General features: G+C 33.8%; 1 protein-coding gene across 1 annotated transcript; it reads right to left on the bottom strand.

The window, feature by feature from the left end:
• Nucleotides 1-10,281: 10,281 nt before the first annotated feature.
• Nucleotides 10,282-19,519, bottom strand: LOC133183990 (shematrin-like protein 2). The gene is made up of 5 exons (XM_061318863.1): nucleotides 19,431-19,519; nucleotides 18,565-19,308; nucleotides 12,093-12,155; nucleotides 10,461-11,153; nucleotides 10,282-10,360 (listed from the first exon to the last, which is right to left on the bottom strand). Exons 2-5 carry the CDS (start codon nucleotides 19,303-19,305, stop codon nucleotides 10,352-10,354), a joined length of 1,506 nt encoding a protein of 501 aa, XP_061174847.1. The 5' UTR covers nucleotides 19,306-19,308; nucleotides 19,431-19,519; the 3' UTR covers nucleotides 10,282-10,351.
• Between the last annotated feature and the right edge of the window lie 1,403 nt (nucleotides 19,520-20,922).

Genomic DNA, 20,922 nt, shown 5'->3' with positions numbered 1-20,922 from the left:
GTAAATGAATTCATAATAAAAATAGATTAATGCCTAATATTAATTGAATCGGTGATAATGCTTATGATTGAAATTAATTATAAATTCAAACTTCACTCTCTCTCTATTTTTTTCCTTGGGGAATTCGAGATATTGCCAATCATCGTTGATAGGACACTACATGATTTATGAATATTTGTCATCACTTCATTTGCAAAAATTACTTCTCGGTTGCCCGTCACATCTTTTTCCCTAATATTGTCATCCAGTATCATTCAAAATTATTAACTTCTTCAGTAGGGAATGTTCTGTTCAAGAAGTGATGCTTTAAATAGACCATGTTGTTAATTACAAATTATCATTACATTTATGATTAGTCATAGGGATCACTTTATAATTTTATTTAATATCCACAATAAGTAATAAAATGTTGCTTTATCCTCCAAAGGATAAAACCAATTTAATATTATAAACATGTAAACTTTTCTGATTAGAGTATTTTTTGTGTTTGTAGAGGCTCTTTGGATATTTTTTGTTGTTGTTTTCATAGTTTTTATTTCAGTTGTTAACGTCACGGTGGCTCAGTCGCTAGAGCGTTCGATCCGTGAGCTGAAGGTCGTGCGTTCGAATCAAGGCCGCGACTGACCTAAGTCGATGAAAAATTGGTAGCAACTGTTCCTTCGCCAAGCGCTCAGCATTCGGAGTAAAAGTTGCGGGTCTTTCGGATGAGACCTTAAAATCCGAGGCCCCGTATCACGGTAGGCGTTGGCAAGATAAAGAATCCCCCACTGCTCAATGGCTCTGAGTGCCGAGTAAAGGTCTAAATATGAAGCCCTTCACTGGTATATGGTGACGTTTCTATATGAGTGAAAAGTTCTCGAACTGGACGTAAAACAACACTCGATCAATCAATCATAATTCAGTTGTTTATTTTTATTCTGTTTTTATTGCTGGACTGTTTATTTATTTATTTGTTAACTTTTGTTAACACAGATTAAATTTGATAAGCTATATGTTCTTTTAATTGTAGACGCGACGATAGTTATCAAAGACATTAAATAATGAATGACCTGGCCAAGTTGTGCATCGTTGAATTAATTTTTCCCCATTACTACAGGTATATTTAGCTGTGGACACGTTCTCTGGCAACGCTCAGTGAATTTCCTGGAACTATTTTCCTGATTCTGCCAACATGAATATTATGTAACAAGGAAAACTTTTAGTGAGATTTCTACTCTTTGGTAACATCAAACCACAAAATTAAATTTTCTGTAGGAACGAACATCTGTTTACTCAGAACGTGAACATTACAACATAAAACTCCCCGTTATTATGCATTGCAAAAAGTCTCGTGTTTGTGTTCAAGTAACAACTGCCGACATATTGTCAAATCTAAGGTGTTTTTTATTATCATGAGGTCATATCATTTTCCCTCCTTGTGCTATGTATTTGTCAAGTCCTGGTGTTTCATAAACTGTTTTGCACATTGAACAAGAACTAGTAGGAAAAAAAAGTATGAAATTTAAATTTTAATGCATCTTTTAGCCTGAAAACTGAAAAAAAGACTTCTAACGTATTACTGTGAAATCATAATTTTCGTATGAGACCAATTTTTTGATGTTTATTGATTTCGCGGTTACCTTTAGCCGCGAATGTACATCTGCACAAACTATGTATGTGAACATCTCAGTTGATGGAATCTTCTCTAAATAGGGGTTTATTCACGAAATTAAATTCCCACGAACTAGTAATATTTTTATATGCCCACAAACATTACCACTTATACGAGCCTGGTCTCGGATAAGTGAGTTTATTTCAGTAACCCTAGTAGTATTTATCTATTCCGGATAAGTTGCGTACATTCGGATAAAGATAAATTTTCACCCTTAGTCACAAGCTATCATTCCGGATAATTGAGGTCCATTCGTATATAGTCTATTAATAAGTTCTCTTCTACCTCCTTTCTCAAAGAATCGATTAAACGGTAAGGTCATGGAAAATTTTTGGGAGTTAAATTGTGGCAATGTTTTAAATTTTACCCACCCACCCTCCTCTTGTTTTTAGAACAAATACTGCTGCTTTTTGTTATGTCATTGTAGCTGAAGACTGCCTGCTTCATCCAGCTTCCACAACAGCCTGTGTCGCGGTGGTGGATTATGTGTGTTCGCATATTCCGTAAGGACAGCTTGCTTGGTCCAACACCTACATCAGCCTACGTGGCGATGGTGAATTTTGTGTGTTTGCGTATTCCGTAAATACAGCCTGATCGATCCAGCGTCCACATCAGCCTATGTGAAGGTGGTGAATTCTGTGTGTTTGCATATTCCGTGATGACTACCTGCTGGGTACAGCGTCCACTTCAACCGATGTCGCGGTGGTAATTCTGTGTGTTAGCGTATTCCGTCGCACCTCAACGCAACTGGAGGAGTGCAACACATATTCTTACGCTCATTCCATTGTTTATCCTATTGCACATGTAAATTGAAATTCAGGATTTGAATTTGTGCATTGGCTTGTAATTGACAAGCAGTTGACTTGATTGATCTTGAATTGATTGATTGATTGAATTTGATTGATTGATTGATTGAACTTGATTGATAATTGAATTGGTGACGTTCATGCACTTGTGACCTACCCAGTGCATGATCAGCCCGATTTGGGTCGTCACATTTGTTGTATTGATTGTTGATTGTGGGGCAGCCCTGTGGTAGCCCCAGCAAATTGATCACCGCGGCCAGAAGCGCCAAATTAAACAAGCAAAATAATATCTGTTGTTTGTTTGATTAATAGGGAATCTGCAATAATGACCCCAACGAATTAAACTGATTGCACAGTACACATATGCATTTTTTTTTTTTTTTTTTTTACAAATAATGATTCCATGAATATCTTCTACCCTAGCGCACTTATTAAGCGGGTACTTGAAATGAAGATAAACTAACATTTGTCATTTTACATGTTCTAGTTTATACAAAAAACGCAAAATTTAAACAATAATATATAGGCGTTAGAGAATAAAGTGATGATTTTATGTTCATGTTAGAAACAGATAAATGTTTTTGACATTTATTTGACATCACACTAACGTTTCTACAAAACAAAATGTACCCACAGTGGAACATATCGAAGAAGTTTAGAGATACCCCTCTTATTAAAACCCAATGCTTTGCTAAATAAATAAATAAATTCCTCCTGCAAACTCTCTAACAATAATTTCTTAGTTTACCCACTGATTATACGCCGATTAATGGATATCATTGAATACAGTCACGTAATGGAATTGTTGCCTTTTCTCATAACAAAGAAAAGCAAAACTTCTTTTGAAAGAATGATCATAAATCATAAACAATACTGTTTTTGTATTAAAAAAGTGAAGATAACGAACATTGATCGATCTAAAAGAATCTATAAACAATATAATTCTCTGAATAGGGCATAAAAGAAAAACCCCTGGAAATACCAGAGGTGGTGTCAAGTGCCTAGAAGGAGAAAACATCCCCTGTCGACCGGTCACTTCCGCTTAATCCCTTTTTAATATTGATCAAGTAATCTGAGTAATCCATAGTCAAATTTAGTATAAAATCAAAGGCCTAATTATTGGTACGAATAAATGTAAGTCAAAATACGACTCAATAATAAGTTATATTCGCTAACAAGGTCAATAGAACGACCATAGAATTACGAAATGGTGACTTTAACGGAGGTTGTTGAATGCCTGTAAAATCAACTTATCTGTAAGTAACCTGCCTCGATTTAAAAAGTTAGACATAAACAAAATGAGACATAAACACTCTATGCAGGTGATAGCGGAATATTACTACATAAAGAAGAAAAGTTGACGATGGAAAAGCTGAAGTTATCTTGTTTGTCATAAAGTTAAGTTAACTGGCTATTAATGTCTATAGTTAGTGAGTAGTTAGTACTATTGTCTATAGTTAGAAAAAAAATCCAAATATAAAACAGATGTGGCAGACTCCATGGTGTCTTTTGTTTCAAGTACACTGTGATATATCGACTCGACATATGACTAAGTATCTATTTTAGCCACAACAAGTATATTCTTCCCATGGAGAAGTTTTTAAATAGATTCTGCTTCCTAGGAATATGAATACAGGTAAGCTAATAAAGGAGCATAATGAATGCCCATCGAAATTTCACTGGTTTGTTGGAAGACTAGGTCTCCAAAGACTACATCTTGTCAATAAGGAACTCCAGCATCTTTTTAATATCAACTTAAAGTACTTATGTGTAAAATCGGAGTGAATTTTAACAGAGTAATATTGTTGCTGACACATTACAAGGTATGAAAATTTCCGAGTTCATTTGTTATTGAAGAAGCAGTTGTCTATGATATCAAAATAGTGATAGTTATAATGATAGTCTTTTATCGTGAGGAATAGTTGTAAAAAAAATGTAAAAGAGTCAATCGTTTTGATGTTACTTTTGAAAAAAAAAATGTGATTTTAAAATTTTCAAAAGTTCTTTGGATTTTTTTAGAATCCAAGTTTGATTTACGTCACTTCTAAAATATGCTGTAGCATCTTACGTCTGAGTTTATCCTTTACATCAGTTAATATTTTTTGAGGACTAAAAATAAGGGCTTGGTAAAGCACTTTCAGGATGTCGTGAGGTATTTTTCTTTGTAAGGATTTTTATGAAATTTAAGTAATCCAATATAGGTAGGGTATATCGAACTCACCTTCCTTGACTGGGAGTTTAAAGTATTAAATACTTAATTGTGATTTTTTAGAATTTCCTACTTAGAAGATAAGCTGTGAATATAAGTAGGATTTCAAGATGAAGAATCTAAGAATTAAAATCTAAAATATAAATAAAATAATAAGCCTTACAAACAATGACGATATTATTACCAGCCTTGTCTGCTGGAACCATAACATATTGTTCATGAAGTCTTTCTAATTATTTTACAACCTTTAGTAAAAACAGAAGCATAGATGGCTCGCATATTGTCTTTTTAACACAATTATTTATATATTACTAAAACACTTCTCCACCCATCCATTATCAAAGTATTCAGGTTTCCACTTCAACGTTTGACTTAATCATCGACATAATTCATAATAGAAATGAAGTTCTGCCGCCATTTGAAAGATCAGAGCTCCCTGTGCAAAAAAGGCTATTATATCGACTATAAAACTGCAGAATGCTGACTTTAAGCAAAATTGCTTTTAGCCTTGTAGAATCAACTTATTTGTCAGTACATTGCCTCGGTTAAAATACTGATCGTACTTAAAACATACTCTTGCGTGCCGAATCATTTGGGAGACATAAGCGCATATCCATTTGATATTTGAATGTAACTGCATAAATAAGGAAAGTTGGTGATTAAAGAGCTAGGGGTCACTTTACCCGGCGTCTGTCCGTCCGTCTGCCACATCTTATATCTCGAGAACTGTAAGAAGTATGGGTTTGATATTTTGCACATATATTGTTTGGCTCTATGCTTTCTGTAAATTACCATGGTTACCAACATCGTTTTCCTTGACCTTGACAATTAACCTACTTTTCAAAATAGTTTATAGTGCCGATATTCAGCATATTTCTTTTTTTACATTTAAGAGGTAAGCCTTTGTTATTTTGCGTGTGCACTGTTTTTCATAATACATTATGAAAAATACTAGCGCTACAATTCACTTGACCTTGACCCTTGACCTTTTTTGCAAAAAATACCCTTTGGCAGTTTACTTTAACCTATGTCTTTTGAATTTTGAAGCATAGGGTTTTAGCAGTTAGCAAATACGAGAGTTGTTTGAAAAGTTCGCGGAAAATTTATTGTGTAATTTGGAGAATGACGTATGTTTGATTAAATTCTTGTCTTTTGCTTATTAGTATGAAAAAAATCAGGTTCATTTACTAAAAGTTTGAAAATATACAATGAGTTTTATTGTGTGGACATAGGATTCACGGAGCATCATTTGACGTTGGGTGACGTGACAACCTGATTCCAAACCTTTTAAGCTTTTTCACAGTTCAAATTATCTTTCAGTTTTAAAGACTTTTCATGTCTTTTTCCTGCTTGAAAATTTTATAAATATATCAAGACATGTTAGGCGTAACGTCCATGTGATAAGCGGGGTATTGGGGTATCGCAGGAAATGGTTACCATAAATGTCAATCCTTCCAATCTGAAAAAGCTACTACTATTTGAACACTTAACTTAGAGTCTAACTACATATAGGCAATCCCCAGTGGCATTTCAAAACATGTTAGTCTCTTTCTGTATTAATCTGTCTTCAAACACATTTTAAATAGCCCTGTGCTCCAAGACATTCAATGACCTTGCCATTCTTGACTTTGTTTTTACGCATTGACCATCTATAATTAGCGATAACACAGACATAACCCTCCAGTTTTTACGCATTGACCATCTATAATTAGCGATAACACAGACATAACCCTCCAGTTTAATTCAAAATTTCTCCAAATGACATTTCATAAATATTGTAGCGACGGGTGTATTATCATACATTATTATGCGCTACAACAGTGCAATTTTTAATTAAAAAATGTCTATGTAATGTAAATGTACTAAAAAGTGACATGCTCCGTGAAGCATGTTTTATTTGAATAATAGTTGTATATTTTTTAAGGACCATCTGAAAACAAAACACCAAATCTTTGCATATTCATTTGAAAATACGTATTTTTTTATCCGCAGAGCTGACTTAGGACACCTGCACTACAAATCGACATGAACTGTGCATCTCTCCTTTCTCTGAATCTCTTTCGCCATTTAAAAACAGATATTCTGGATGCAATTTATTTCTCTGTAGCCCTTTTAAATATTTCCTAGATCTATGCCAATTTTTCAAGGGATGAAACCTTATGGAATGTGTGGAAAAACACCCCTCTTCCTTCTTAAGTCATTTTTAACACCGTATTTGATTGGACATTCCACATAAAATTTACGGTAAGATGTCATAGAACTTACGGGTAAAAATTGCAATTTTAACGGAACTATTGTGTCATACCACGTGAGTAAATTAACGTGATTATTACAAGACAAATGCTCATATCAAAGGAGTGTTTCTCAGTTACACTCAGGTAGAGAATACGTCATGTTTGAGGTTGTGTACAGAAACATTAAAAATTTATTAGAAAATAAAACTTATGATTTATAGTTTATTGTACAGATAGAAAAATTATGTTAACTAAATATGTAAAATTTCATTGATGTACCTAAAGCAGTTTTCATTTTTTGGCGCTAGTCCACGAGCTTTTTGATAACCCCTCGTAAAATTACATAAAACAAAGATATACAAGTATTACAGGATTCGGTAACAGTTCAACGAAACCCTTATTCATACTCTTCAACAGAATATCAACTGCTGTGAAAGAGAAACTTCAGATGTATAATACAACTACATATTCAAAAAGTGGTATAAATAAAATGTAGATTATAAAAAACTACTGTTGGAAAATTTAAGAAGTCAAAAGTTGTCAAGCATCAAAAGCATCTAAACATATGACTTTTCTATGATGAAGACAAGTATTCCTCGAGATAAATTAAAGAGCAGGCTTTTTGACTTCACAGACAACTGCTTTTGCAATAAAAATGGAACTCGCAAATTTCATAATGATATCTTGTGATTGGTCATCTACAAAATAACATTGTTAAAATCATTCTGATTCTACGTAAAGTGCCCTGAAATTGATATTAAATTCCTCATTGACATATTTATGTAATCTTTAGAGACCAAGTCTTTCAACAATCCGTTTGCAATTTCGATGGACACTAATTGAACCCTTTTATTTGCCGACCTGTTTTATATTACTATAAAGCAGAATTTATTCAAAAACTACTACATGAAGAAAAAAGTTTGCTGTGGCCTTCAACACTATAATTATATATATCAACGACGTTTTATCATTTAGATATAGTAGGTATCTTTCATTCAAATGTTGACTCAATATACCCCAGTGAACTCATAGTAAAGACACTACAGATCTAGAGTTTGCCACATCTGTTTCATATCTGGATGTTTTACTGACTATAAAAGATAAAGGCCAACTAATAATTGAACTGTATGACAATCAGGATGATTTCAGCTTTTCCAACGTCAACTTCCCTTACTTATCTACTAATATTCACACATCACCTGCATATTGTGTTTATGTGTCCAGACAGATTTGATACACAAGAGCATGTTCTGAGTAAAATCAAGTTTTAATTCGAGGCAGGCCACTGACAGATAAGTTGATGTCACTAGGATTTTAACAATCCTAGTATTTAAACTTTAAAGTCACCTTTTCGCAAATTCTACGGCCGTTATAATGACCTTCATTGTCAATTCAGTCTATCGTTGGTGTGTATTTTGTCTGACATTTTTGATAACATTAGTTAAGTCATTGCCTTTATACTAAATTTGACTAAGGAGTACTCCATCTACTTGATCAATACACAGGGCTCACAAATTGTGTGACAAGTCGAGAGGGGATGTTTAATCCTTCTAGGCAACTGATCCTACCTCTGATGTTTCCTTGGGTCGGTGTTTTGCCCTATTCACTTCCTTTTCTTACTGGATTTAAGAGATTTTTCATTGTACACATCACTTTTACATCAGTATCAACAGAATCAAAACCTTTAATTATGAAAGACCAAATATTGTATCTTTTTCTATATATGTTTATAAAAAAATATTTCGGTTACTTTCAATTTGAATCGATATGGTCATTCATGATCCCGTGGAAAAAAGTATTTTCACAGCATTCTCCTGAGATTCCACAGAGAGGATGTAATTGTATTTTAACCATTTGCATCTGCTTAAGCAGCACCATCAGATCCGTAGATTTTCTTTTCTTGTTTTCATTTTGGAGGCCATCCTGGTTTATAAATTCTCTAGGAGGTCTGTGCTACTGGAATGATTAGTCCATTAAATCAACTTAATTTAGGCATGCTTTTTTCCCAATCTACCTCGTGATCAACTGTTTATGATGTCCAAATAAACTGCTATTTAAGCAATAGTGAACCCATATTTCAAACATTTTTAGGTAATAAAACGAGTCATGAAAATTAAACCCTTCAATATCCTGCTTTCATTCAAAATCTGGATTTAATATTAGTATGCTACAACCGGATCTAATGTCAGTCATTGATTAAAGTAATTGAGAAATCTAAAATCTAAAAAGAATTCATGATAACAATCTGTAGTGTGATTTAAAGTTAATAAGGTATTTCAAACTGGGTTTATTGGACCCAAGTTTAAAGTTAAAAAAAAATAAATGAATAAAGAGACTTAGCTATATCTTTTTTACTAGTTGTAAGCGCTGTAAGGATTACACAACTTTCAAAAAAGAAAAGGAATTAAATCTGATGAAACAGAATTTCCTTTGATGTTAAGAAAAGCAAAATAAAAAATACTATTTGGTGCAACACTTAGTTCTATCAATTATTTTTGTCACCCTGAGTGTAGTCGGCATACTTGTATCTTTGATTTTATCCACAATTTTTTCTCGCAGATGGCTTTGACAATCTTTATAAAACTTTACAGACTGGATAATCACCAAGTTTAGTTGTATTTTTACATTTCAAACTTCCATTATGGCTGCCGTTGCCATGGAAACGACAAAAAGGTATTTTTTAAAATTCATTTTTCTCAGCCACTGCAAGCAAATCTTTTTTGAAATTTTAAAAGATTGTTCTTTGCGTCGTGGCGCTCGTTCCGTGATCCGGAGGTCGTGAGTTCGAATCTCGGCCGCGACTGACCTAAGTCGATAAAAAATGGGTAGCAACTGTTCCTTTGCCATGCGCTCGGCACTTTGAAGTGAAAGTTGTGGGTCCTTCGAATGAAACCTTAAAAACCGAGGCCCCGTGTCACGGCAGACGTTGGCACGATAAAGATCCCTCACTGCTCAATGGCCCTGAGTGCCGAGTAAAGGTCAAAATTTGAAGCCCATCACCGGTATATGGTGACGTCTCTATATGAGTGAAAAATTCTCGAATGGGACGTAAAACAACATACAATTAATCAATCAATCTTTGCGTCGTGTCTTAGAGGTTAATGAAAAAATAATGGAATCGGATGTACAAAGTTTGTTGCAATGGCTATAAAAATCATGAATGATTTAAGAAAAGTTGCTATCTCATGACCATGTGTATTTGCATTGTCAAGGTAATGGTTTTTTGAAATACTGCACTAACTTTGCGTACTTGTTTACTGTTTTCAATTCCAATATTTCAGGGTCAGTTTGGTTTTGCATACGCTATTGTTTTCCAATAACAAACTTTCTAGTTCTGACGAATCATTATGGATAAGAAAATTTGATAATTTAATACATGTATCTCATGAGCAAATATTTATTAACAAAAATCAACCACAAATCCAGATAACATTTAAAATCCGCTTCTTGTTTAGTAAACCTGTAAAATAAAATGATTCAATATCATATGGTACCTTTGGAAAATATCTAAACCATTTTAAGATGATTTATCTTCAGCATTTATTGAAAAAATGTCTCACCTTTTTGGGATATCCAGATCCAAGGATGATTCCATCAGAAAATCTTCCTAGTCCAGAAAAGGCACCTGCTGAGGCAACAGCGGCTCCTCCAGCAAAGGCAGAACTAGCAGCAGAGGATCCACCCCCAACACCAAAGTAAGGGAAACTGGCTTGGTAAAAAGATGGATAGCTGACTTGGTAGTAAGATGGATAACTGTGTCTGTAATGGTATGATGGGTAGTGATATCTTGAACTGTAGAAAGATTGCCTGCTGAATGGGAAAGTGTTCCAGTAGAATGGAAATCCAAATCCAGAAGAGGCAGCAGCACTGGCAGCTGCAGCATTTCGTCCAGCAGCAGCCGCAGCAGCAGCGGCGGCGGCATTTCCAGCGGCAGCAGCGCTTGCAGCGGCTGATCCACCTCCAATTCCGAAGAATCCTGAGTTAAGGCCTCCATAGACGAGAGGTCCATTTCCACCTACAATTGACAACCCACTGATTCCTCTTCCTAATCCTCTTCCTACAGAGACACCACCAATTCCTCCACCAACTCCACCTCCTATCGAGATTCCAGAACTACCTCCAATACCTCCAAAATCCCAAATTCCACCGCCCCATTTAGGATAGTTGTCACCATCGCTTGACGAGGAATACTCATAATCACTGTCTGCGATAACGCAGAAAGCAAGGCATGCTAGGGCGGCGAATTTCAGCATCTGTTGAATAAATTTTTCAAGCAAGTAAAAATAAAGCGATGTTTTTTTGGCACAAATAGATTATAGTTACGTTTGGTTTTAAAATATAGTTTTTTTTTTAAATCTGGACTTATCTTTTTAAAGAGAACTACTACTAATGGTACAAGCAATAATTATTATGCTTCCTGTAAGCCTGTCTCTATATAATCAATTCCCAACTAGTTTTTGCATAGTATACAAAGGATTTATATAAGAGTAAGCAAACTATGCCAAAATAGTACACGGTCGCTTTTTTCTGGAAAAATCATTTTAGCAGCAACGCAAGGGAACGAACTGACGATCTTGAGAAGGTCAGTCCAATCACACTCCAATACGCTACCGATGAAGCCATGATCGAGCTCCGTTGCTTTGCAAAATTTGTTTTCAAGTATATAAACGTTATTTCTTACATTCTAAACAAAACAAGAAAGAAATGAACATCATTTTCAGAAGACTGATATCATTGACAAGGATTTTAAAGAAAAATCCTCTAATGAATTTTCGATTTAATGAAATAAGCAAAATTGCAAGGTAATATGAACTGGTACTTCGGAGACACTAAACCGCTTTTTCATATAAACGCATTATAAAAGAATGTTTAAGAACGTTTTCATTTAGCTTTGCGTCTATAAACAAGTTTATAATTTATAATTTAATTAAATTGTAGAATACATAAAACAATCACCATAATGATTGTAATTATAAGTGGATTACCTATGCCGAAAAAAATAGTTTCCAGCTCGTGCACCATATGTCAAACCCTGACTATTATTTCGGCATAGTGCATCCAAATCATAATACTATTACAAAAATACTACATTTGATTGCAACATAAACTGTAAATGATATCATTTAAATACATTACGACTTATAAGTTAGAAACTAAAGATATTTAATAAATTTTTATAACTTACAGTGTACCTTGGAATCTACTGCGCCTCTCACTGGTACCGAATACAGTGTTAGACTGTCAAAAAGTAGTCTCTTTATATAGCTTGAAAATCAGTTATTACGTACACATAGAGTCATACCGTTATATTTTTTGAAAATAATGTTAAATAATTTGGAAGAAGTTCATAATTTAGACGAGGAAATATTAAATTGATTGACGGCTCAATTGACAATCCACCTCAGTTTTACTTAAAGTGAATTTAGTCATTTATTATGGTCTTCATTCTTTGTGGCTTGCTCTTTACTAAAATTAAAATGTATCAATTATATGTGAATTATATAATTTTCAGCATTGAATTTTCAAGAAAAGACCAAAATAAGAATCTTGAGTATTATTTTAAAAGTTTTTTTTAAAGTCTTTTCTTAATTTATTTCTTTAACTGATCATAAAATCCCCAGGACCATAGTTACAATGTACCTAAGAGTATTCCTTATCGAAGGACCAAAACTGCATATGACAACGTTAATGAATGAGAATTTGAATGAGAGTTTGAAATGTGTTCATTGTTCAACAAAATATACTTATAAGCCGTTTTAATCCAATTAGTGACTAATATGTTTTTTTCTTCAAAGTGCTCATTAAATTGTTGAGTGATTTCTAGCAAAAAATGCGTGTTAGGTTCTAAGTTACATCTTTAGTAAGTATACTTTTAGAAGTTTGGAAGGATCTTCAGCTGCTTTGATCCAATTCCTCCTTCTTAATCGCAGAAATTTTTACTTAATATGATATTTCTATTACAAAATAATAATAATAATAATAATAATAATAATTAATAATAATTCCAAAAAGTGCAATATAAATCTTTGGGAACATTTTCTTTGTCGTATTTCTAAGTGGCTTTTTAGAACGTTTAAATAATAATATAAGATCAAGGGTATGATTGATGTTTAGCATGTGTATCTTATTTTTTACTTCTTCAAATACTTTATAATAACTTAGTGTCCTTGACATTGATGATGGCAAACTAGAATCTATCAATCATGCTCACAGGTGTTGAACTATGGATCTATATAGTGTGAACACTAATTATTGAATACAAAGGGGGCGCATTTCAATGATATGACATAAAAATAATTATAAACGTGAGATGTCTATATATATCAAGAGATAGATGTTGAATTTATTTTCTTTGGCACAAGTAATTTTTCTCGAAGCAAAGGTTTTATATATCCACAACACTGCCTTTATATTCAATTAGCTTTAATTTACATATGAGCATAGAAATATTATTATGAGTGTTTAATAATAATTAATTCCGGTACTCTAAATTAAAATGAGAAGAAAAAAAAACTTTTTAATTGCCTCAAATCGACTAAAAGAAATGCCATCCCTCTTAATGAATGAAGATTTAATCTTGGGGTGATTTTTTTTTATTTTGGTAATTTTCTTATCAAATCTTACAGACAACTCAAGATAGATAAAAATAATTTGATGGAGAAATGACATCATGCAGAATCTGGATACAGTAAACACTGCTATAAGAGTGAATAGTAACTGGCGGAAGTAGGCACTTTCAGGCAGTTCGAGCGAAACCTGACTGGCATTGTTTTTTTCTAACATTAAAGTGAAATTCAGAGACGGGACAATCTCGAAAACAGATTTTTTGTCAACAGTAGAAATTAACAGTGTTGCAATGATGATTATTAATTAAAAATTAAAGGAAATGCCAATCAACTGCAAGAGCACATAATTTGCAGATCAAAAAATAACTTGTACTTTAAGAATCGATTTTCTATCCCAATTATTGGAAAAAAGTCAGACGTAACGTTAATTGCATATAATTTTCTTTCTGAAGATATGCCACTAGCTTTTCCTTTAAGATATATTCACCAAGCCTTCCTTAATGTTTTTTGTTTCACTGTCTTTTAGTATTTTCAAGAGTATTTAATAACGAAATCTGAAAAATGACCTTAAAATTGTCCTGAACGAGTTATATTGATCTTTACATGCTTGAACTTATTTATTTCAAAAACAAATAAAACTTTATTCAATTATGATGTTTGAGCACAATTTTTTTTCCTTAAAATTTCCAGACTTAATGGGACTTACCTACGTGCAGACTAAAGTTTCAAATAATTGTATAATAAAATTTAAATAATATTCCAAGCTAATTCGCTATTACATGGAGGTCCATGGATGATTTATCTATGATATAAAATTATTTCTCAAAGTAATTTTAATTGGTTATCGCACTTGTAAATACGGGTATATCAGCAAATCAGTGTGCTGAAAACTTTAATTTTTCTTAATGGGGCTTCAGTTGTAACGTCCTTTCCCAATTATCCAGCATCAAAGTCGTTTGGTAAAATGTTCCCTGTTTTGTGTACTATTAGTTTGTAAATGCAGCTTATCGTTGGATCTTGTCTGACAAGTATGATACCATTTGTTATGCCATTCCTCTTATACTAAATTGATTACGGGGTATACCGTCTACCTGATCAGTACATAGGGCTCACTGAGCTCAGTGAGAGTCATAATATAAAAGGTAAGTGGTTGTCTCGTTTTAAATCCGACCAATAGAGAAGTTTTATGCATAGTAGCAGGTTTCCAACTACTGTAGTGCTCTTTCGGTTATCTTTCTTTGTTCTAATCATATTGTATACGTAATGCTTCACAGGAATATAAAAACATGTCGGTTAATAAAGATGCATTTTCAGTGCACATCAGTTTTCTAACGGATAATTAAAAGACCTGGTCTCCATAGACTACATATATATTGCCAATGACGAACTTAATCTTCTTTTAGAAAATGCTTCAGATAACGGAAGGTGATCCATCTTAAAAAATCACAAACAATACAAATCTGTCAACTTGGCATAAAACACTGACCACCAGAAATTCCAGAGGTGGGATAATGTGCCTAGAAGGAGTAAGCATCCCATGTTGACTGGTCACACCCAGTGTGAGTCGATGTATCGATCAGATAGAAGAAACATTCCCCACTCAAAATAAGTATAAAACAAAGGCTTCACAATTGGAATAAACATGTCAGCCAAACTTCGACCCATTGAAAGAATGTATTTGCTAAGGTCATTATAAGACCACAGAATTAACGTCTGCTGACTTTGAACGAGGTTTTCAAATCTGTGACATCAATTATCTGGCCGTAGCCTGCCTCGGTTTAAAAATTGATCGTATTCAAAGCATGCTCTGGAGTATTGAATAAGTTGGGAGATATAAACACCATGTGCAGGTGATAGCGGCATATTACAACATAAATAAGGGAAGTTGAAAATGAAAAGCTGAAGTCATATCTTTCGTCATACAATTTAGTTGTTAGTTGGCCGTTATCGTCTATCCTTAGTAAAACATCCAAATATGAAACAGATGTGACAGACTCTGTAGCAGCTTTTTAGTTCGAGTTCACTGGGATAAATCGAATATATATATATATATGGAAATAACAATGCGTCGTCGATATATATGAATATCGAGTTGAAAATCAGAGTAAGTGTTTTCTTCTTGTCTTGTAGTAGTTTTTGAATAAATTCTGCTTCATATATAAAAACAGATGTGAAAATTTCCGAGATTCATTTTTATTGAAGAAGACGTAGTTGTCTTTAATATCAAAAACCCTATATTTTAATTTATGGTGAGGAATGATTGTATTAAAAATAGAAAAGTCGTACGTTTTGATGTTGTAGACTTTTGAAAAAAATTGTGATTTTCTAAAAGTTCTCAGGAGTTTTTAGGATCCACATCTGATTTACACCACTTCTTGGGTATGTTGTAGCACAGTACGTCTGAGGTTTCTCCTTAACAGCAGTTAATGTTTTGATAAGGAGTAAAGATAGGGGGTTGGAAGAGCATTTGCTGGACCCGGCAATATATCTTTGTTTGTAAGGATTTTTAAATAATGTCAACACTACTGCAGAGAAATTTATCATTTTATTTCGGAAATGTTTCAAAAAGCATAAATGCCGTAATAAACTCCTCTTTCGAGTAATGAAAAAAAGTTTTTCTCAGGGTGCATTATTTATTGGCACCATACAATTTCTCTCCAACTCTGTGATAAATATAATGATCAAAATAAAGAACCTCTCCCCCCCCCCCCCCCCCGCACACACACAGAAGTCTGATGTAAAATTACAATACATCAATCAAACAAACAAAAGCCACATTATCATTAGGACTAAACATATTTTAGTAATACACTAAACATATTTTAGTAATATACATAAGCAAAGATAACACGTTCTTTATACCTAGGTTACATTTAGTTGTTACCAGAGTCATAATAAAGACTTAGTAAAAGCGTCGTTACAAAAAAGTAAAAACATGTAAGTCAGTGTCCTTCAAGCACTTTCGTAAACAGAAAAAATCATTTGTTGCATGTTTAGTTTACTGAAAACCTTAATACATCCAAACTTATAGATAAACAATAAACATTTCATGCAATTTCGAAGGAACTACTTCGCAATATTTTTTTAGGTCACAACTAGTCGGAAAGTAAGATGGAACATAAGTGAAATTTGTTTTTCTAAATGATCGCCTAAAGTGTTAATGCAAATTTAAAAGTTCACAGGGAAATGAACTTGGTTGGTCACGTGATCAAATTTACTGAGAAGCCCTTTTCATGCAGTGTTGCGAGTTGTCTTGCTTTTGAAGTCAGGTGGTATTGAGAGGAATGGGTATTTAGATCATTAGCAAAGGTTAACCTTTGCGCCAAACGGCGCTTCAAGTTCTTTTATTTTAATAAAATATAACTAAAAGCAAATATCATAGTCATTAAAGAGTCATTAAAGAAAATATTTTCTTTCTTTATCTTGGGATAAAGGGGGGGGGTCATTTATAAAATTTTGATTGAATGATGACACGAAATCTTTTTATCAGTGGTGAAAGAATTCTTTCTCGGTTTTCTCGGTCTATATCAATTTTAAATTTAACAGAATCCAAATTAACACTACTCATCTTTAAACAGAAGCTCATATAGGACCCTCTCTTCTCCTGTACAAACGTCTGATGACCCGATTAGAATGAGTTTTGATATCTTTTGACAAAACATTGGAGGTATGGAAAAGTGCAAACATCAAAACCTGTAAGCTGTTTTAAGAGAAGAAAATAAGACTGCAAATATTTTTTATAAATTTTACGCTCGATCGAATCTTTGTTATTTTCTCATTTGTTGAGGAAAATGACATTTGATTCCATCTGAGGAATATTCTCACAAAAGTAACTCTAGACATGCACTTTTTGGTTTGCAAAGCACCTTCTATTTCATAAGAATTTTTTTTTTGCACATTACGTGTATGTAACTCTTTTTTTTTTTTTTTAAAGAATTCAGTTTGTAATATATTTGGATAAGAATCATCTTTTTATCAAATGAATTGTATGGAGATAACGAACAATATTCAAACTCAAAAGTCCATTAAACAATACAAATTTTGGAGCAGAGCAGACAGCAGAAGTGGGATCAGGTGATATGGAGGAGTGAGCATCCCCTGCTGACCGTTCACACCCGCCGTGTGCTCCTTTTCGTGATCGGGAAATAACGGAAAAATCCGTCGACAATTCAATGTGTAAATAATGGCCTAACACTTAGTATGAAAAACGTCAGTCAGCATTTGACTTAATGATAAATTGTATTTGCTGACAAGGTCATTGTATTAACCATAGGTCTTATGAAATGACGACTTTAAACGAGACTGCTGATATTCTTGTTTCACCAACGTGTTTGTCAATAACTTATCTCGTTTTAGAAATTGCTCATACGTAGAGCATGCTCTGGCGTATCGAATCAACTGAGAGATATAAACCCCGTATGCAGGTGATGAAGGTATATTGCCGCATAAGTAAGGGAAGTTGACGATTGAAAAGTTAAATAATCACGTTTGTCATAAAGCTAGGTTTTTAGATTACCATTAACGTCTTTTTCTAGTAAAATATCCAGTTATGAAACAGATTTGTGAGACTCTGTAGTATCTTTAATTTCAAGCTCACCGGGATATATCGTATCGACATAAGAATGGAAATAGTCATTGTTAATTGACAATATGAGAGCTTAATTTTTTTTCCGTATTTCTGTTGGTTTGATTAAAACATATTTTATTACATATCCATTACATATTTTCTATAAAAGAATTGGAAACTCATGAGTTCCTCTCATTCAATTCCTGTTTGCAAGTTAATTTCTTTGCTATTTTAAACCTAGGGATGAGATTATTGTCCGTGTGTCAAATTTACCATCTACAAATTTTACAAGTAATAGATGAAAATGAACATTGATAAAAGACTGATACATAGCTGATTATAAACAAAAATGACTACCTTTGCATTGCAGAGTTTTTATTCATATGAAGAAATCAATATAAAAGTTGTCGTTATCCATGTGGTTTGGCCTATTCCGTTGGCATTTAATACACCTGTAAATAAATCAAATTCCCTTTATGTAAAATGCAAATATTTACAGAAAACTCAAAGAGAAATTATCGATCGACTAACCTTCCTTCTAAGTCTTGGGACACCTCCGAACACTGGTCCGAATGATCCACCCACTACGCCAAGTGGTGAACCAACTCCACCAAATGGAACACCACTTACTCCGCCGAATGGAGCACCAGCAAAATATGGAACACCAATTACTCCACGATTTCCTACAGCTGAGGCGGTAGCAGAAGCAGCCGCACCACCGTCAACAGAGGACGCTGCCGCTGTAGCTGCAGCAGCTCCACCTCTGCCAAGTCTGAAGTACTGCCCGAAATTGACCGGTTGATAGCTGAACTGTTGATAGCTGTAAGGTTGAAAGCTGGATTGGTAATAGCCGAATGGTGAAGAGCTATACGGTCCAAGGTTGTACGATCCAAAGCTGCCGGGGCTATAGTAAGAAAAGTCATCGTAGTAGTTTCTATAGGGGATGATTTGAGATGGCCCACCTGTTGAAACAGCAGCAGCAGAAGCAGCAGCAGCACCTCCTCCTACTCCTCCAGAAGTGGAGGCACTAGAAGCAGCTGCTGCGCCGCCACCTCTACTGGAAAAAAATCTTCTAGCCCCTAGAAAATTTCCAGACCCACCCACTGAAAGCGCAGGTACTCCGCCGAGAACATTGCCTACCGGTCCGCTGCCTAAAAGATAACCTCCAGGTCCTCCAAAGTTTTGTCCATAGTAATCGTAGTAGGGAAACTTTTTGTCGTAATCGGCGTTTACACAAAGAGCGACACAAGCAAGGACGATATATGGCAGCATTGTCTGAAAGATAAAGATTAAAATGCTGAATATATACGGAAAAAAACAGCACAAATTATATCATGATTGCTGTGAATAATAGATTTCATGAAGCAATAAAGTAAAATAATGCGAAGTGTTCTTACCTGGTCGGGAGTTCCTCACTAGGCTGTTAGTAGCGTAGTGAAGATTCGGAGCCCGCAATCTCTATTTATGCTCTCTTTTGCTGACTGCGTCACAAGGAAGGTCGTCTTCTGCGGTCAAGTTGATATTCATCTTTAGATGATGGGGAAATATGTATTTTGCATTCCGCCTTATGTTATTTTTTAGATTGCGTGCATTGAATTTTAATAATCAGGTAAAAAAGATGTTAAGTGCATTTGGTATCACAGGAGGAGATTGGTGCACTATACTTCTATTTCAAACAATTAAGTTTTATAATTAATTACAAATTAATATATTAATATAAATTCATTTGGCGTTGTATTAAGATTTATATTTAAAGTCAAATAATATGCATTAACAAAACACATTTTAATATCATTTTTAATTTATCGCAAATAAAGTCTCGTTACTATCTACTAACAGGTAACAAGTTAGGGTCAGTGAAAAGACGAATAATGACGCCCGTAGAATAATGACGGGGTCATTTTTCCATTCGAAAAATAAAAAAAAAAGACCTTCGGTCATTATTAGAAGTCAAAAAAGACCTTATTGCCTGTATAAAAATGGCAGCACCCTTAAAATCTGCATACCCTGCGGAAAGAAAAATGACCACCGTAGAATAATGTCCCAATGTAGATTTATTAGGGATATATTTGACCTTTTGGTGAAAAAGATTAAGAACCATAAATAAAGAGGTCCGTTGGGTAAAATGTGCACACGATGATATGTTGTTCTCATTAAATCTTTCCAGTAAAATGATCTATCTTCTTTGATAATTTGACAACATTAATCAACTTCATTCTACACTTATGCTTCTATATTGAATGACAAATGTATCATTGTTTAAAAGAAGTTTTTTCCCTTACATATTCGATCGATCGATCGATCGAGAGCTGTCCAAGCAAATATCCAGTTCATCCGAAAAGAAAAACAATATTATCCACCTTCTTCTAACTACTTGTGAATAATATTTTTCTCGCATTATAAGCAGTTATAGGTAGCTATAGTATTGTTCCAGTGTGAGACAGCAGTAAAAGATTTCTCTGTTTCGAACTGTGTTTATCTACACCGCGAACAGTTTTAATTTTAAAACATAAGCATATATTATATAAATAAATATATACTTGGGTTTAATTAAAAAAAAGTGCAAATTAAATTTGTGGAACTTTCTCAACTTTCATTGAAGCTTATACAAATCCCAACACTTTTAGAAAAAAAACCCAATGGTCTTTCGAACATTTTACGATCAGAAACTCACAGAAAATTAATATGTATTATGTACTATAAGCTGCAACTTTTCATTTGAATAATTAATTTTCAAACCAGAACTTTTGAAGGTTAATCAAATTGACTGGGTGGACCAAAATTGTAACACCGTAAAAATACACAGTAAAAAATTACGTTTTATAAAAAAAATAATGAATTGACAACCGTATATCAAATGATTAACTCACTCATACCTGTCTTTTACAA

Source organism: Saccostrea echinata, unplaced genomic scaffold (assembly GCF_033153115.1).
Source record: "Saccostrea echinata isolate AGI-Se365-2 ecotype Australia unplaced genomic scaffold, CSIRO_AGI_Sech_v1 ptg000009l, whole genome shotgun sequence".
In the NCBI taxonomy this organism is placed as follows: Eukaryota; Metazoa; Mollusca; class Bivalvia; order Ostreida; family Ostreidae; genus Saccostrea; species Saccostrea echinata.
This window is presented reverse-complemented; position numbering and strand designations above follow the sequence as displayed.

Bases quoted from the DNA above. Each gene is read 5' to 3' on its own strand.
- LOC133183990 (XM_061318863.1), bottom strand. From the start codon at position 19,305: ATGCTGCCATATATCGTCCTTGCTTGTGTCGCTCTTTGTGTAAACGCC. The intron at 12,156-18,564 runs GTTAGTCGATCG...AGCTATATAAAG, and splicing joins TCCCAAGACTTAGAAGGAAG to AGACTACTTTTTGACAGTCT. The intron at 11,154-12,092 runs GTACACTGTAAG...TTTATTCAACAG, and splicing joins GAGGCGCAGTAGATTCCAAG to ATGCTGAAATTCGCCGCCCT.